Source organism: Argopecten irradians, chromosome 7, assembly GCF_041381155.1.
Source record: "Argopecten irradians isolate NY chromosome 7, Ai_NY, whole genome shotgun sequence".
NCBI lineage: Eukaryota > Metazoa > Mollusca > Bivalvia > Pectinida > Pectinidae > Argopecten > Argopecten irradians.
In genome coordinates this window covers 28,901,626-28,919,506 of record NC_091140.1, presented here as the reverse complement: position 1 = coordinate 28,919,506, position 17,881 = coordinate 28,901,626, and the positions used below count along the sequence as shown (strand labels likewise).

The following is a 17,881-nucleotide window of genomic DNA, read 5'->3' as shown; positions in this document are numbered from 1 at the left end:
AAACGATATCATATTCAGTCAAAAGTATATATTTTTTGAAATTTTGACTGAATGCATGTATGTGTGGCTTAAAATTTGTTAGCAGTCTCCTTTTTTAATGTATATTTTCTCAAAAGGTATATATTTCTACAAATTTTGATTGAATATGTACAACTACAACAGAGAGTATTGAAATTCACATGGATAACGGGAATTGCAAAAAATATGAAAGTGGTAAAGTTATCATCTAAAGATCAAACTATTGCATTTGATTGGTTGTTTTGTTTCTTAACGTCATATTACTGTAACCGCCAGGTCATGTAAGGACGGCCTCCCATGTATGATGTGTGTGGTGCGTGTTTTGGCAGACTGCGGTATGTTCGTGTTGTGTCTTCTTGTATAGTGGAACTGTTGCCCTTTTTTTCTCAGTACTATATCACTGAAGCATGCGGCCGAAGACACCAAGCAACACACCCCCACTCGGTCACATTATACTGGCAATGGGCGAACTAGTCGTCTAACCCCCCGTATGTTGAACGCTAAGTAGAAGTAGAAACTACCACTTTTATGTCTCGACCAGGGGACAGACCCCAGAGCCTACCTCACATGGGCGAGCGCTCAACAAAAAGCCAAAAGTGAGGCGGTGTCAAGGGAGACGTGAGGAAGAACAAAGCCAGTTAGGAAGAAAACAAGAGATTATGCCTTTTTCGATCATGCATGCTTTAGACACAGCAGGTAAAATTCTAACGCCCTACCTGCAGGGCAGCAAACTGTTGCAAGGTTTAATTTAAAAACATCAAGCCAATACTACAACTTCGCTCGTAATACTTAATTAGGATTTTTTTTTTAATTTTCAAACCTGTTCATTATTACATCATTGAAGTTTTATCTTAAGTTCAAAGCGATATTTTTATTAATATATAAAGTGAAATAGCATATTTTGGGTGAATAATTCATGAAATGTCAAGAAATTCTATGAGGCATTTTAGACTTTTTTTGAAATCTTATTCAAATGGATTCCCCACACACAGTTTATGTACACTTTGGCAAAATAAATCATCCATAGCACAGCCATCAGGGATCTTTTGAATTTCATTGTTTTTTTTTAACAAATACTTTGCTATATTACTTGAAAAAATGCCTGTTTCTTTTAATTAGTTCAAAACAAAACCTAATAGTAGTAGCTGTAACAGGTCCATTCTAGGGTCAAAACACCTTTAAATCTGCAATATCTACCTTGTACAAATATTTATTCAAATCTGCTTTCTACAGAAAAAGAACAAAGAAAAGTTAAAAGAAGGTTTTCATCATCTCGAGGACGTGATACATCGTTACTTTTTTTTGACACCAGCAAAATTACACGAGCAAAAACCACAATACGCAAAAGGACGTGCTACCATACTGTCAACAACTGATGTATATCATCCGGTAAGAATTGCTCTTAAAACCATAAAATAATCCAAAACAATATTCTAAAAGATAGTTTCAAGAGAAGTTCTACTGCATATTTGTTGAACCGTGTTGAAAAACTAAAATCTAGGCAAGAACGTTGGACGTGCAATAAATGAGTATTTCTGTCATGATAGTATTTGTGTGTAAAATTACAGAATATTAAACTTGTAAATATAACACATGCAATAAACTGTTGGAATAATCAATAAACATTTATCATTCATAGCCAGGAATACCCAAACTTCGTGAAAAGGAGCAGGTACATTCAAATGGTGGAACTAAAAGTCCGTTATATAAAACGTAAGTATTGGCAATAATTTATCGAATTTTAAATGAGTCTGTTAAGTGAATTTCTCTATCAGAAGAAATCCCCATTGAAATACTGTTAATATTTGTCAATAACGAGCCCGACAAGGTTGTTTATTTGATTGATTGATCGATTAAGATTACCGTACATGTAACTGACAAGGTAATTTAGGGACGGTCCTCCATGCCATACATTTGACAATTGCACTTTTGTTTTGGAATATGTATAAGTCTTGTCCATATTACATGTGATTTCTCACAGAAGCGACTAAACACTAACATTATTCGTCGAATCTCCTTTCCATTGAAAGTGCGAAAGTCATCATCTTGAAAACTATCTTTCAATATTTTCTCATTTAACTGGTTCGCTCGTTGTCAGTATAATGTGACCGGGCGGGGTGTGTTGCTTTGTGTCTTCGGTGGCATGCCTCAGGGATAAGCACTATAAAAAGAACAAGAGCTCCACTATACAAAAAGACACATCACGAATATACACAGGTTCCAAAGACACACACCCGCACATAATACACGCAACACACCGCATACATAGAAGGCCGTCCTTACATGACCCTGGCTATTAATAGGATGTTAATTTAACCAAGCAAACAATCAAAACAAACAAGCTGGTGCCACTTAACGTTGTCAGTGTTTAGTTTTATCATCAAAGCAATTAAGTTCTGCGGATATGCCCTTGTATGCATAAATAAAGGTTTTTAAAAAAGTTGAACGCGATTGCCATTTGTTCAGATACAATCTAAGCTATGATTTTACAATCTAAGCTATGATTTTATAACTTTTCAATATATTTGTTAGATCTGGTATTTGTTACTTTTGTTTGTATTTAATAGATATTCATATATATATATATATATTTACAAAATATTGTTTATATTCATTCAAAACAAAATAATAAATTAAAAACGTTTTAAATTATATAAATCTTCCTTTTACTATAGAAACAAAGAGAGAGGATCAGTACCCAAGATGCAATTAAACCTTGTGGTATGTATATTTTGAATTATGCTTTTCTCAATTGAATTTGATATCAGCATACTGTAATTGAGAATATTTGGATTATATCAGTATAGATTAGATGCAACTACTTCAGTTTCTTATAACAAATAGATTTGACAAATTGACAATTAATTAATGGAATTCAAACGTTACAGTAATATCGTCTGGGACTATATTTTCAACCACATTAACATTGCATGAGTTTTCTTATGTTTTAAGTCAAAACTATTTTATCCCATGCAACATTTTTTTATGAAATCATCATTTACAATGTGTTTTAGTTCTTACTTGGCTATGTCTTATCCTATTATTTTTAGATATGCAATCATTACACGTACATAGTTTTATATATATATATATATATGTCCTTTAAACTGCTGTATAACTTGTAGTTTATGCCCTAGATAACCTTAGTTATTGATGGGCCGTAAAACACAAAGAAACAAGCAAACATCAATAGTCGCGCACTATGTTTTTTGGTGACGCTATTTGCACAGAAAGCTATGACGTCGCCGGCTAAGTTGGATTGTGTGATTGCTGGTTTTTTTTCTCTTATCATTCCAAAATCACGAACAGTATTTATGCTACAAGTACAGTATTTATATTTGGAGGCAAATTCTGTAATGTGGAGTGGTTTTCAGCTGTAACAATATTTGTAAGATGTTATCGACAACTTAATAACTGCAGAAACATCATCGTTAGGACTACTTTTGATCCTCTAGCGAAATGTTAAATGGACGACTATATCGATTATAACAATATTTATAGAAACTACAAAGAACAGTGTTTCTTATTTTTAATAGACTTCTGTTTGCTCATTAAAATGATACAAAGTTAACATTTTTCAGTTTCAGATTATGCTTTGCATTTATTCAATCATGGAATACCTTGTAGTCAAAATAAAACCATACTTTACAAACCATTTGTTTGCAATTTATCAAAAAATGTCGAAAAACGATAAAAAACGTATTTGATCAAAAGTGATAAACTTTTCATATATACTACCGACAGAATAAAATAATATAATTAAGTGCCATAAATCGTCTGTAAATTACCGTAGACATATTATTATCCGGCGACCGGAAGGGGGAGGCTGAAGTTGGTTCCAAACGGAACTCGAAAGTTCATTTAAGTAAACCGGAACTCGAAACTGGTTCCGAGTTCCGTTTAAGGATTTTGCTTTTTAAAATGAATTTGAAAAATTCAGTTTATGTTATTTGGCATATTTCAAACGTTCTCTGTTGTGTTTTTGTCATGGATCATTTGTGATAGAGCTAGTTTAAATACCTTTTCAAATAACATCTATTTCCGTATTTGTAAAACGAAACTCGGAACCGGAACCAGGTCCGAGTTCCGTTTAAGGAAATTCTCTATCATTATAGATGAAAACAGTCAATGTGCTTTGGACATATTAAAAATGTTACCTGTCGACTTTTTTAATGGATTAATATTGTTAAATCCACTTTAATTTAGTTTTCTATCAACTCCCATTTCCGAGTTCCGTTTAAGGATTTTGTTTTTTAAAATGAAATTTGAAAAATTCAGTTTATGTAATTTGAACATATTTCAAACGTTCTATGTTGTGTTTTGTCATGGATAATTTGTGATAGATCTAATTTAAATACCTTTTCAAATAACATCTATTTCCGTATATGTAAAACGAAACTAGGAACCAGTTCCGAGTTCCGTTTAAGGAAATTTTCTATCATTTTAGATAAAAGCAGTCAATGTGCTTTGGACAAAATAGAAATGTTGCCTATTATCTTTGACTGTTGATTGTTTTCATCTAAAATGATAAAGAATATCCTTAAACGGAAATCGGAACTGGTTCCGACTTCCGTTTTACTTAAACGGAACTCGGAACTGGTTCCGACTTCCGTTATACTTAAACGGAACTCGGAAATAGAAGTTGATCGATAACTAAATTCAAGTGGATTTACCAATATTAATCCATTAAAAAAGACAACAGGCAACATTTCTATTATGTGCAAAGTACATCGAATGATTTTATCTAAAATGATAGAGAATTTCCTTAAACGAAAGTCGGAACTGGTTCCGAATTCCGTTTTACATAAACGGAAATAGATGTTATTTGAAAACGTATTTAAACTAGCTCTATCACAAATTATCCATCAAAACACAACAGAGAACATTTGTAATATGTTCAAATTACATAAACTGAATTTTTTAAATATCATTTAAAAAAACAAAATCCTTAAACGGTACTCGGAACTCGGAACTCGGAACCCACTTCAGCCTCCCACCGGAAGGTATGTTTGAAGTATCGTTTTCGTCGTTTGCTAGGTATGTATATAGAACAAGGATAGCGTTTACTGCCGTTTGGCCCTATCTGTGAACGACAAAAATACTTTACTACTGCAGCGAGTGTTCATTGTATTGAATGAAGTGACGCAACAAGATAATCGCGTGCCACTCACCCTAAGGTGGCGAAGATTGGCTGAACTTGAAGTAGGCGGGGTTAAAAAATGATTGAAGTCTTATTTGTTGAAGATCAAACGTAAGCTGAATGTTGTGGCTAAATTTCTAACCCGCCTCCCTTTAGCGGCTACAGAAACACATTTCTAGCACATCTTCATGAAAACGGCTACTACAGTGAACGGCATTAGACTCCTCCTTCAAATGTTGTAGCATTCTGTAACGACAGCCAATAAAATTTCTGGGAAGTTACTTCGATTAGTTAGACTCCATGTGGTGTAGCGCAAACAATTTTGACTTCAAAGAAATCTATTGATTTGACTTTGTCACACCTTTGTACCAAAGATTTGTTAGCATACACTTGCAGATAAAAATATTTTAGCTTTCCCGGAACCGGACATTCCACCTCTAACACGCATTGTTAATTGTGTGAATGTGGATACACTGCAGTAGTGTTTAGAAGTTTTCTTGTATTCGGACCTATGATAAACTTTATTAAAACATTTTCTGTTGATGTAGTTCAAGAAAGCACGTTTGGAATACTTCACATTACACCAGAAACATAGTAGATATATGTCCCAACCATGTTCATATGCATGTATAACTGGTTCTCGGTCCTCTGTGGTTTTAAAATATTTTAGCAAATGCCACGGCTTATTCTGAGTATTTCGGCCAATCAGAGAACGGGATGACCTTGTACTATTTTCCATAGTACACGGTCATCATCACGCACTGCACGGACTATTGCTGCAGACAGCTAGCCCGTCTCCGATTGGCTGAAAACCAGACGGGGAGGAGCTGGGAATGAAACAAACGCAAACAAACAATTTAGTAGAAATGAAAGTTTTAATGCACTTCAAAATAACACAGCAAATCCCAACATTAAATTCCGTGTCACTTTAAACTTCATTTTTTTACCGTTCTGTATAATAACTCCATTTTCAGTACATTATGGAATTGACACTGTTAGCACATTATTGTCACCATGTTCATCACCATTTTGTGCTGGTCTATTTTCCTTGTTATCTGGGGTGTTTTCAACAACATTTTCCTGTTTCATCTGCGATTTTGTTAGACTGTTATTGGACCGCGGCTGCAAAACGTTACTTACTGTTTTAATCCTGTCGTCACTTTCCCTTTGATACACTTTGGTACGGCGTTGCTACGGTGACCACTTCGGCCCATGACGGCCTAGTCGGAGAGACCGGCATTACATAATGCCATACAGCATGTTACTTTGCCTGAGTGATTTGAAATATTACGGTTAGTAGTATCAATATTTGCCTCCACAAACATTTTTTCATGTACTTGTTTAAAGTGTTTATGGCAACAACATGTGATGAAAGCTTTGGTACATTATCAACATTTCCGCATGGTCGCCTGTAAAATAGCCCAGTTTTTGGAATGAAATCTAAATATGTTTCAAAAAGTTTTACCACAACGTGGATTACCTGCTGTGCTGTTTGATGAATTTCGGTTCCACGCGACGGTGATCCAGCCTGCCTTGAACGTTTTTGCTTATCCGTCAGGAGAACGACACATATTTTCTAATTGCGTCATTTGAAATAGCAAACTGTTCAACGACAAGATTCCTGTGCTCATCCATCCCTCTGAATCCAAAAAGCTTGCAATTATAGCAAAATACAGCATAACTCAAACATTGAGCTGTATTATTGCAAAACACGTTCCAAAGTTGTATTTCATCCTCAATAGTTACAGGGTCAGCATTTTTTACACCCCGACACCTGCAGCGGTCAGTTCTTTCATTCTGCTGTTGAGACACTGCCGGAAAGTTATGAATTCACCGTCATCTTTTTTAAAGAAATTCAATTGACGGCTGCTTTCGCGCAAATGTCTTTGTAATCCAGTATATTGGTGAGTGTGTTTGGAGGATAATAAGTAACATCTTTGCGTCTTATCTCTATAACGAATCTCGCTAGCCAATAATTCAACTGTGAATTTGACGCTTCACGTATGTCCATCGGGAGCAAAACATCGGCATACATTGTGCCCTGATGAGAGTTTCGATGGCTGCCCATTCTCGATAAACCTGCACACTCCATGAATTCGCCTGACGATTTTTTTTATATTCCTTCCGCCATTTTTTTGTTACTCTTCATCCGTTATGGGGTTAGCAAAACGCCTTGATTCGTCCCCTTTACCAAGCAGTTGTTGTGTCGGGAGCAAAACATTTCCATGTGTCATGTCAAATTCAATGTCTTAATCATCAAACGTGCCTTGGTGAACTTCTTCTAGGTTTGATGTAATAACACCTCCCCCTACGCCTAATTACACCGTCACACTGCTGGGTTGTGACATTTGGCGGGAGAGTTTCAATTGCTCCGCCCATTACAAAATACATGCACTGGATTGGTCAACGATGTCCTTTCATCTCTTTTAAGTGACATATACTAAGTTATTATATATTTTGTCCGTGTTCTATGCGAAAATGATATCGGCTGACGCCTCGATCAGTCTCGCATAGAACACGACAAAACATATAATAACCTTTACGTAGGTCATGACTGTACATGGATGTAATATTGCTTTTATTGAATGTGTAACAGCAGAAACAGGTAAGCTCCGCCTTAAGTGAGATTATCGTTGTTGACTAAACTCAGCCCACAGTTTGACTGACGCGTATACGACTGGTTGAAACTATTCACGTGATTTTTGGTTTGAACGATCCGAAAGTCAAATCCGGACGCTTGAACGCATTTCACTTTACCGCTGGAAGGGTAACTTTCCCTTCAAAATCATCCAACACATCCATACAAAGCCTCGTTACTAAAAATTACCAGCCCCATTTGCAAAATAACCACTTCTCTAGATTTTTGACATTCACGTTATAAAAATTCATGCGTCTCCTGCTCGTAGAATGTGCATAAAAGAGACCAAAACTATTATTAAACGTGTTGATCATTAACCGTAGTATATGATGTGTTATTTAGCTTATCTGCTTGTAGAATGAAAAGTTTGAAATAAACTTCATTTCATTTACCTAAAACATAATTGTTTTAATCAATTTTTTAGCTCTAGACTTTCCTTGATAGATACATTTTATTTCCTTTTAACAATAGTTCATTATATTTGTCATGATGATACAGGTTTGTTTTATTCTCAAAATGATATGTCACAAAACAAAATTTTCGTCAATATCTAAAACTTATTTGGAGATGGTAACATGCTGGCATTTTATACAAATTCCCATTTTTTCAAGTAAAGAATAGCTGCTTATCCGACTTTAAATATTATTTAATAAAGATAATTATTTTCAAAACCTTACCATATCAAATCCTCATAAATTTAAAAAATGTGTTGTAATTTATATTCTCGATGAAGTTAAGTTCCCTACCATAAAAGGTGTTTTTATTACTTCAATTATACTTTCGCTATCACTAAAATTCATTTAGAAATTCTGTATCGGTTTATAAGACAATTATTGCAAATCATTACGGCTTTTCATATACGTATCTGCCTTTCATTTTTATACCTCCTAGTTTATTAGATCATGACGGGTTTTACGGTACCTAATTATAAGCTTACACATATCTGTATTGCATTTAACACATACATTATAATTTTTACCAGTTTATTACAGAAATCCTAACGGTTTTTAATTTTTATTTGTAAATGTATATTGAGCTTAAATTGGAGAGGTATTAAAATTTAAACAAATCCCGCGTCTTAAAGTTCCTTGTGTCACAAAATTCGTCTACAATTAAAATAGATGTTATAGGCATCTGCATGGATAGGCAAAATATACAAAATATACCAGAAGTGTAAGATGAAAATTTCTACGATACAACACTACGATACGTACATTTGAACTGCATGCAGGGTAGATTTTATATATAGAATAATGAGTTTCCTGACCTTTCCGAATTCATGTTGTCGATAATGAAAATCAATTGAAGACCCCGTCCATCTTCGGCACCCACGCACCCTTCAAGTCATATTTGACTCTGCCCACCTTGTAAACGAACTATCCAATAAGAAAACATTTTGATTCTCGACGCTGCGGAGTACTTGTCTTTGATCATGTGCTATTGATACTTGTCTTAATTGTATTATACTTTCGACGTTCAATAAAACACCTAAACTTAATCATCAGCATTGGATAAATATTTGTGTATGATTATTAGTTTTACTTTTTTACTTTTATTTCATATCTGTATTTTACAAAGCGTGTTTTTTTCAGTGCGTGAAAAACGATACCTGTAGGATACAGATATATATAACAAACATAGGACTTGATAAATTTAATTAGTAACTATGCATTAACAATGTAAAATGTTAATTGCAGAAATAATTCATATACATCATTTTATTAAAATAAGACAAATAAGATTAAAAATAAATACTGTGAATGGGGCTATTTCGCTAGTGTAGTATCTAATCATTTCATTCGTAGACAAAAACGGGCGCTTCAAAAGGGAAAGAGAAGAAAACAGACAAAGGGGAACAGAGGAAACCAATAGAAAAGTAAGCTTTGGGTAAAAATAAAATTTCTCAGTAACTCTTTGAGCGGATTTTCTGAAGATGTTTAATTTTACAATGTTGGGATACGTAAATACAAAATTCTGAGTCAATTCATTTATTTTTAAATACCATTTATAATTAGTTACGCCCGATAGCCTGTATTTCAGAAACATAGGTTCTCTTCAAATACACACACTTTCAAAAATATTTAATCATTTCTAAATTTTACGTAATTACTAAGGTGTACATATGTATACTTTATCATATCAAATATACAACACGAACGGTCTATTCAGTGATGCTTTTGTGACATTATAGAAAGGTATGACGATATCATCGTGAGTCAAAAATCGTCTACTTTTCAAAGACAGTTTATTTTAGAAAAAAAATCGCTTATATTCAGTTATTAAGTTCAAACATTAGTTAAAAACACAATAGTCAAAAATCGTCGTTTTTCAAAGACAGTTTATTTAAAAATATTTGATTATATTCAGTTCTGAAGTTTTGACATTAGTTAAAAAACCTCAGGTTAGGCGTTCACGAATTATCCCTCTTGGGTTGTGATTTTGTTTTCACATCTTCTAGGTAGGGAAATATTCTATTAATGAATTATTGTTATAAGTTATATTTGGCTTTCGCAGTGGCTATGCAGACACAGCCGCACAAGGGAACTATAGCAGCCATTTCGATATGGGGCACAAACAGAGTGATGATAAGCGACCAGTCTATCAGGTACCATTTGTTCAATGATAATTATGGATTATTTTCATACACAAACGTATTTATTATTGCGAAATATATATTTTACAAAACTTTAGGAACTGATTTTGCGATCGAAGAATTGATAAAAAAAGTCCTCAATAAGTCCAACGGATATGTATCGAGACGCATCATATAACTTAAAAACAAAAGTCTGTTCATACAAAATCTTCATTTGTGGAAAGATAAACACAACAAAAATTGTCGTCCACGAGGCCAGCTTCATTCATTCACTCTAAAAAAGGTACATTGTATAAGAATCATTGTCACCAAGTTTCGTTGAAATCCCTCCAAAAATTCAGGAGGATGAGTCGGTCGATCGTCGCGTCTACAGAGGGACAAACACACAACCTGAATCCAGTTTACTCCCTCCTTACTTCCTTTCGCAGGGTTATGATAACTCGCATCTCGTGTAATTCACAATTTACAATGATTTTTTTTACGGATGTGATTCACTATATTTTTTTTTTCATTTTATCATAACTAACAAGTTGTTAGTAATACCTTAGATTGCTTTACTCAGTATATAAACAACCAATGAGATTTTATGTTAATTATTTTGGGATATATAGAACGGTGTCCTTAATTTCTGTTTTCATGTACAAATAAATGTCACAGGAAAGACCATCGCACCCGAATACCTCAAGGGGCGTGTTTGATGGTGACGAAAGAGAGAAAGAGGTTATACAAAGGAAGATGGAAAAAATGGAAAGAGAATTAAAAAACACACAAAACAAATTACAAGAGGCGGAGAAGGACAACGAATATTGGATGGATCGGTAGGTGTATTTAATCCAAATAAAAAACGTTTACGTACATAATAGCCTGTAAGTTTTAACAGTATTTTTTATTTGAATAACTACATGCTCATGTACATGCCAGGGCTGCACAAGTTTGTAACTTATATTATAATTAATTCCTTTCCTAAGACACCTACATTAACCGAAGACATATAATGAAATTATTCATAAAAAGATAAATATTAAACAATTATCGACCTAAGTGGTTACGGCGGTTTATTAATCTGCGGAAGCAATATACGGCCTCGGATAATGATACTTTTGAGGGTTGATAAATCACCGTAGCCGCTTAAAATATGTCGATACCTCTTCTATTGAACATATTAAGTTCATCAATGAGACTATAATAAAATTGACATGATGGTCTTAAAAATTAGTATTTTGTTTGTCTTATTCAATTAACGTCATAATAACAACCAGGGTCATATAATGACGGCCTCCCATGTATGCTGTGTGTTGCGTGTATGAAGTGCGCGTGTTTTGGGAGACTGTGGTATATTCTTGTTGTGTCTTATTGCATTGTGGAAGTATTGTCACTTTTTATAGTATCATAGCTGTTGAAGACACCAAGCAACACGCAACATATAATAACAATTTAAGTTTCCCAAGAGTAGTTTATTCAAATAAGTATATGATAAACATAAAAAAACCCGTCTTGTTTATCATTGCGGCGTGTAACATTAAAAAACCATTACAGTTGGATTAACTTCCCGTCTGGCATTCTTGTATGTTTTCAAATTAATACATGTTAAACATACAGGTGATTGTCTTTGATCGCAGTGAACTTGTTCCTTCCGTCATATTATCTGTGATAATAGATTATCCTTTATGCTCTGAGTGGGTACAACTAAATGTCCAAAGTGATTATACGTCACCTCTAGGGGTAAATTCCTTAGATTTATTTTTACACGGGTAACTGGATTCAGTTCAGTAACCTCGCATGCGTTTCGTCTATGTAATTGATATTGTAAGTAATGAAAATGTCCTGGCCGTCCAAAGCAACAAAAACACCATGCACTCAGACATAGATATATATATGTCTAGTTTCATGGATAGGTCTTTGGATATATAATTAAATTAAACCTCTATCTTTATAATAAACTTTGCACATTGATGAATTTAGTATGATTGTTATACATGTATATGGTTTGTTATGTGATCCCCTAGTTTATTGTAACCTATCTGTTGAGAAACTCATTGAGAAAATCTCGTTTCGAAATATACCCAATGTTATGCCTTTAAGAAATTTCATGATTGTTATCTAAATATTGATTGTTGTTAAAAAAACCCAGAAGTATCCATCTAATTGGTATTGGAGGAACATTTCGTCATTTTGATGCCACTTTGCCCTTTTTATTATATTAAAACAGCTATCCAAAAAATGTAAAATAAAGAAGCATAATCATAATCACAACAAAAGATCCCAGAGAGATCTTAGCGGCCACAAAAGAATGATCTATGTCTGACAATGGAAAGAGAGATTCCCTTTACACACTTTTTCAAACATACCACAAATAAGTTTTGAGATAGATCACTTCAGTACTTTATAAGAAATAGCGGTAACAAACTTCAACGATGTAATCTAAGATGGCGGCCGATTGGTCATCTTGTCCACCGATCGGTCCCAAAACGTAATTTGCACAACTAAGGCCCCAGGGGAACATACACATGAAATTTGGGAATGATCCCTACAGTACTTTCTGTGAAACAACGATAACAAACTTTAACAATCAAAATCAAAATCCTAGATGGCTGCCTGGCAGCATTCTTGTTGACCATTCGGACCCCAAAACATAACATGCACAACCAGGGCCCTAGGGAAACTTGCATATGAAATTTAAAAATGATGCTTTCAGAACTTTCTGAGAAATAGTGATAACGAACATTAACTATCAAAATCCAAGATAGCTGCCTGGCGGTCAACTTTTTGACGATTTGGTCCAAAAACGCAATAGGCACAACTAAGGCTCTAGGAGAACCTACATATGAAATTTGAGAAGAATCCCTTCGTTATTTCCTGAGAAATAGCGATAACAAACACTAACTATCACAAGAGATCCCAGAAGGATCTTGGCGCCCACTAAAGAATGATCAACGTCTGACAATAGAAAGAGGATAATTTCTCTGCTTTTCAAACTTTTACTATATATTACTACATATGAAATTTGAGAAAGATCCTTTGAGTACTTTCTGAGATACATGTATATAACACTAACACACTTCAATTTTCAGAATCAAAGATGACTGTCTGTCGGCCATCTTATTGACCGATCTATCCCAAAATGCAATATGCACAAACAGGGCGCTAGTGGAACCAAAAGGTGAAATATGACAGAGAAACCATCAGTGCTTTCTGAGAAATAGCGGTAACAAACTTTAACTATCAAAATCCAAGATGGCGGGACGGCTGCTATCTTGTTGACCGATCAATCCTTAAATGCAATATGCACAACTAAGGTCCTAGAGGAGCCTACATATGAAATTTGAGAGAGAACAATTTAGTACTTTCTAAGAAATAGCGGTAACAAACTTTAACTATCAAAATCCAAGATGGCTTCCTGGCGGCCATCTTGGTGACTGATCTGTCCCAAAATGCAATATACACAACTAGGGCTCTAGGGGCACCTACATATGAATGTTGAGGGAGATCCCTTCAGTACTTTCTGAGAAATAGCGGTAACAAACTTGAATGATCAAAATTCAAGAAGGCAGCCTGGCGGCCATCTTGTTGACTGATCGGTCGTTAAATGCAATATGCACAACTAGGGCCCTAGGGGAACCTACATATAAAATTTGAGAAAGATCCCTTCAGCCCTTTCTGAGAAATAGCGGTAACAAGAAATGTTAACGGACTGAAGGACGGACATTCGGACGGACGGACGATGGACCACGATGAAAAACGATTTGAATAGCCTACCATCTGCAGAAGGTGGGCTAAAAATCAAACTATCAATGTTCACTACCTGACCTTTCTTTATTGCTGTTACCTGTTCTGTGTATATTGTACAGTATGAGTAAGGTGACAGGAGACAGGCTAACCCGAGATAATCCAGATATAGCTGACCTTAGTGACCCAAAACGACCTCAAAAACTAGGAGAACAATACAGTATTCTGTACGACGATGAATGGACAGATGCTATTGAGATTTTGACCGAAAACAAAGGCAAAGTCACTGAACGCGATGGGATAGACATATTGGTTTCTATCCTTAAGGTATATATAAAATAAATCAAGATATTTCTTTTTGATATTAGACAGATTGCTTAATGGAATGGCAATTACGTTTTTTATACAATCGAATATGCTTACTTGTTATATTTTATAAGATCACTGATCTAAATATATTTATAGACAGGCATTGATTTTCATTCAATTTTGAAGCTTTGCTATTCAATTCCATTATATACGTGTGAGTAACGATAAAATTTAATTGAAGATCTATGACCTTATACCCGAGAAATGTTAACGTATTGATGTTTAGAATAAATCAAGTATGAAGAAATCATGTAGTACACATTTGCTGTGAGCAAGGTAAAATACCAGATAACAAAGCACATTTTAAAAAGGCAAATACAAAATAAAGTTTAATATAAATTCATCACTTACATTTTATTGATTTTCAGTATAACATGATATTTAAAGCATGAAAGAAAATACACAATTAATCAGTTCACAATTGAATATATTCAACCACTTAAGTACAAACTACTTCACTAGATGTAAGGATGCCAAGATAATCGTGATTAAGGGAGCTTAAAAATTTGTGGTATTAAAACTATATATAAATTAAATATATTATTTACTAGAAATAACTTCATTAATAATTAAACTTAAATGTTTCCAAAATACTAAGATTGTGTAGTAATCTCATTCTCTTTTCACACAGGGAAGTTACGAAAAATGCGTCGAGATTGCCGATGATCAATTTACGAAAATGCAAGCCGTTCTTCTGCAGAATGAAAATAGCAAAGATGTATGAGTCCATTTTCAAATTTTCATTTTATGCCATGGCGTGTGTGACCGTCAACGTTTTACAAAGATCCATATTAGTCATATATGGCTGAGTGAATTTTGCCAAATGTTGTCTGCAGTTTCCTAAATAAGTAAAGGGTAACCAATTTTGTATAAATGGTAGGCCTGACGAACAGGACTTCAAGAGAGGTGTCCACAAGCGGAAATGTAGCATATTTGTTAAAATTCTTTTTCTCTTTAGTAATGAAGGGATTAAGTTCAAATGCTTTGTCGGATTGCTCTTGGCCTTGTACAGACAAACGATACAGGCTGAATGGGCCTCTTGTCTTACGATTTTCTTAATGCTTATTATCTCCACACTACATTGATAGCGAGTTTTTCTCGTGTAGGAAGTGGCTTATACCAGTGGATAATAGTATATTTTTTTAAGTATATGTATCTAATTTTAGTGTTCGACGGACAGCATTGATAATAGTTTGTTCTTTTTCCTATTTCTTCTCTCTTCTAATATCTCAATTTTATAATATCAAAGATGCTCCACTGCCGACAAACGATACTCATTATTTGAACAATAACTGACGTTTAATCGACGAATATATATGTCTAATTAACACAACAAATAACTTATACAATTATTTATTTTAAATTGCTTTTAATGCGTGCGCAATCAACACTTCATTCCATATATGACATAGTGCCACCGAATTTTTCCGGGATGCACTTAATCATTTTTTAGTATTTTTTTTCTTGAAGTAAAATATTTGTTTGTTTGTTTGATGAATAAACGTGCTATTAACAGCTATGGTCATGTAAGGACTGCCTCCCATGTATGCAGTGTTTTGCGTGTATGTTGTGCGAGGTGCGTGTTTTGGGAGACTGCGGTATACATGTATTTATGATTCCAAGCAACACACCCCTCCCGGTCACATTAGACTGACAACGGGCGAACCAGTCGTCCCACTCCCGTAATGCTGAGCGCTAAACAGGAGCAGAAACTACCACTTATATAGACTTTGGTGTGTCTAGACCAGGGGACAGAACCCAGAGCCTTCCTCACAGGGGCGAGTGCTCAACTAAAGTCAAAATTGAGGTGGTGTCAAGGGAGACGTTAGGAAGAATAAATTAATTTAGAAAGAAAGTAAAGATAAGATCCTAAATTAAGTCGCCTCTTACGATCATGCAATAGGGGCAGCAGGTACAATTCTAACGCCCTACCTGCAGGGAAATGAAGTAAAATCAACAACTCAAACTTTGCAATGCTGGTAATGGCATAAAGTAACTTTTGTAACGGAAGAAAAATACTTCATCGTTGGCTCCTGTTTTTGGTAGCGAAAATACTTTATGTCAGCGGTGGAGCATCTTAAATAGTACTTACATGTTATTTTGCCAAGTCTTTTTCAATTTCTTTAAACATAAGATGTTTGCTGTATATTATTTTAACAAATATGTTTTTCCATCTTTTTCTGCTTACAAACAGCAAACAAATGACATAAAATGCCCAATAGAAGTGCAAAGAAGCCTGAAAGACGCACAAAAACTAGCTTCTGGACAGAACCTTTCGGTTGTACAAAAGGTGAGATGATCTTGCATTTATAACGCTGTAAATGTAATTTCACTTAACCATAATGATGGTATTATTTGTTAAATCTTGTTACTTTTTTTCAGAAAGTGAAAAAGGAACTGAAATTACCCGAGGGATTTGTAAAATTACCAATGGACGAACTTGAAGATTTCGTCGACAAATGTACCGATATATGCTGGGCAATGGTAATGCAAAGCCCACGTATGGAATTCGAATATCCCGAGTGCAAAAAAGGAGAAAAATTCAACAAAGACCATTTTAAAGAATTCACCAAATCTGGTGATAGGTTGGACTACTTGGTGTGGCCTGCTATGGTCACCCACAGACAAGGCTCTCTCCTTGTTAAGGGTACCGTTCAACCTATCACTAAGAATTAGTACATGTTAGGATACCTTATTTTAGTTCCACCGTTAGCCATTGCCTCCATGTGATAAAGTATTAAATTGTATTACAAATATGGTCGGAATACTTCATCGCAAACTTTTGTGATGCTTAATGTTTCATGCTGATGGCTGTAACTATTTAAGCATTATTCTCAATATATTTTGGGGTTATGAAGTCATAGACCAAAAAACGAAAGAATATTCTTCATAGAAAAAGAATGACTTCATAACCCCAGGTGATATTGAAAATAATAATGCTTATGATTTAATTAACTCAATCAGGTACTAATGATAATGGTACTAAATTTCCGTAATTTTACTTACTTTTACAATAAAACAAATTGAGTTGTGGCGCATTGATATCTTATCAAATAATTCAGTTTGGCCAATGACTGTGCCGCTTTTAAAATCCCCCGCGAAAACGTTTTGTATTTATGACGTCATAATACGTGATGTACAATTCTTTCGGTCTGCAAAAGTAATCTCAAAGATCTCACCAATATAAATGGGTTTAACATAAGAAATTAAATTAGTGTTAGATATTATTTGATAATTGATTTTAACAATGCTTATAGTATACAATTTTATTTTAAAAGGAAGCAAAAATATTTGAATACAAACCATTTCTGTATCTACGGCGGCGTGTTAGGGCCACTATATAATCTAATTTATCTTGTACGTACAAGTTAGTATCTTGTACGTACAAGTTATTATC

The 17,881-nt window shown here is 34.5% G+C and overlaps 1 protein-coding gene across 2 annotated transcripts in view; it reads left to right on the top strand.

Annotated features, from left to right (window-relative positions):
- LOC138328059 (uncharacterized) overlaps nucleotides 1-17,881 on the top strand; it is a 26,024-nt gene extending 8,143 nt beyond the window's left edge. Inside the window, exons 3-12 of one of the 2 annotated variants that reach the window (XM_069274660.1) lie at nucleotides 1,252-1,407; nucleotides 1,658-1,731; nucleotides 2,694-2,739; nucleotides 9,602-9,672; nucleotides 10,311-10,401; nucleotides 11,047-11,207; nucleotides 14,238-14,442; nucleotides 15,116-15,202; nucleotides 16,679-16,774; nucleotides 16,867-17,879. In XM_069274660.1, coding sequence (XP_069130761.1) covers nucleotides 1,252-1,407; nucleotides 1,658-1,731; nucleotides 2,694-2,739; nucleotides 9,602-9,672; nucleotides 10,311-10,401; nucleotides 11,047-11,207; nucleotides 14,238-14,442; nucleotides 15,116-15,202; nucleotides 16,679-16,774; nucleotides 16,867-17,160 — 1,281 coding nt within the window. In that variant the 3' untranslated portion in view covers nucleotides 17,161-17,879. Of the gene's footprint in view, nucleotides 1-1,251; nucleotides 1,408-1,657; nucleotides 1,732-2,693; nucleotides 2,740-9,601; nucleotides 9,673-10,310; nucleotides 10,402-11,046; nucleotides 11,208-14,237; nucleotides 14,443-15,115; nucleotides 15,203-16,678; nucleotides 16,775-16,866 lie in introns of both variants that reach the window. The other variant, XM_069274661.1, reaches the window with a different exon arrangement.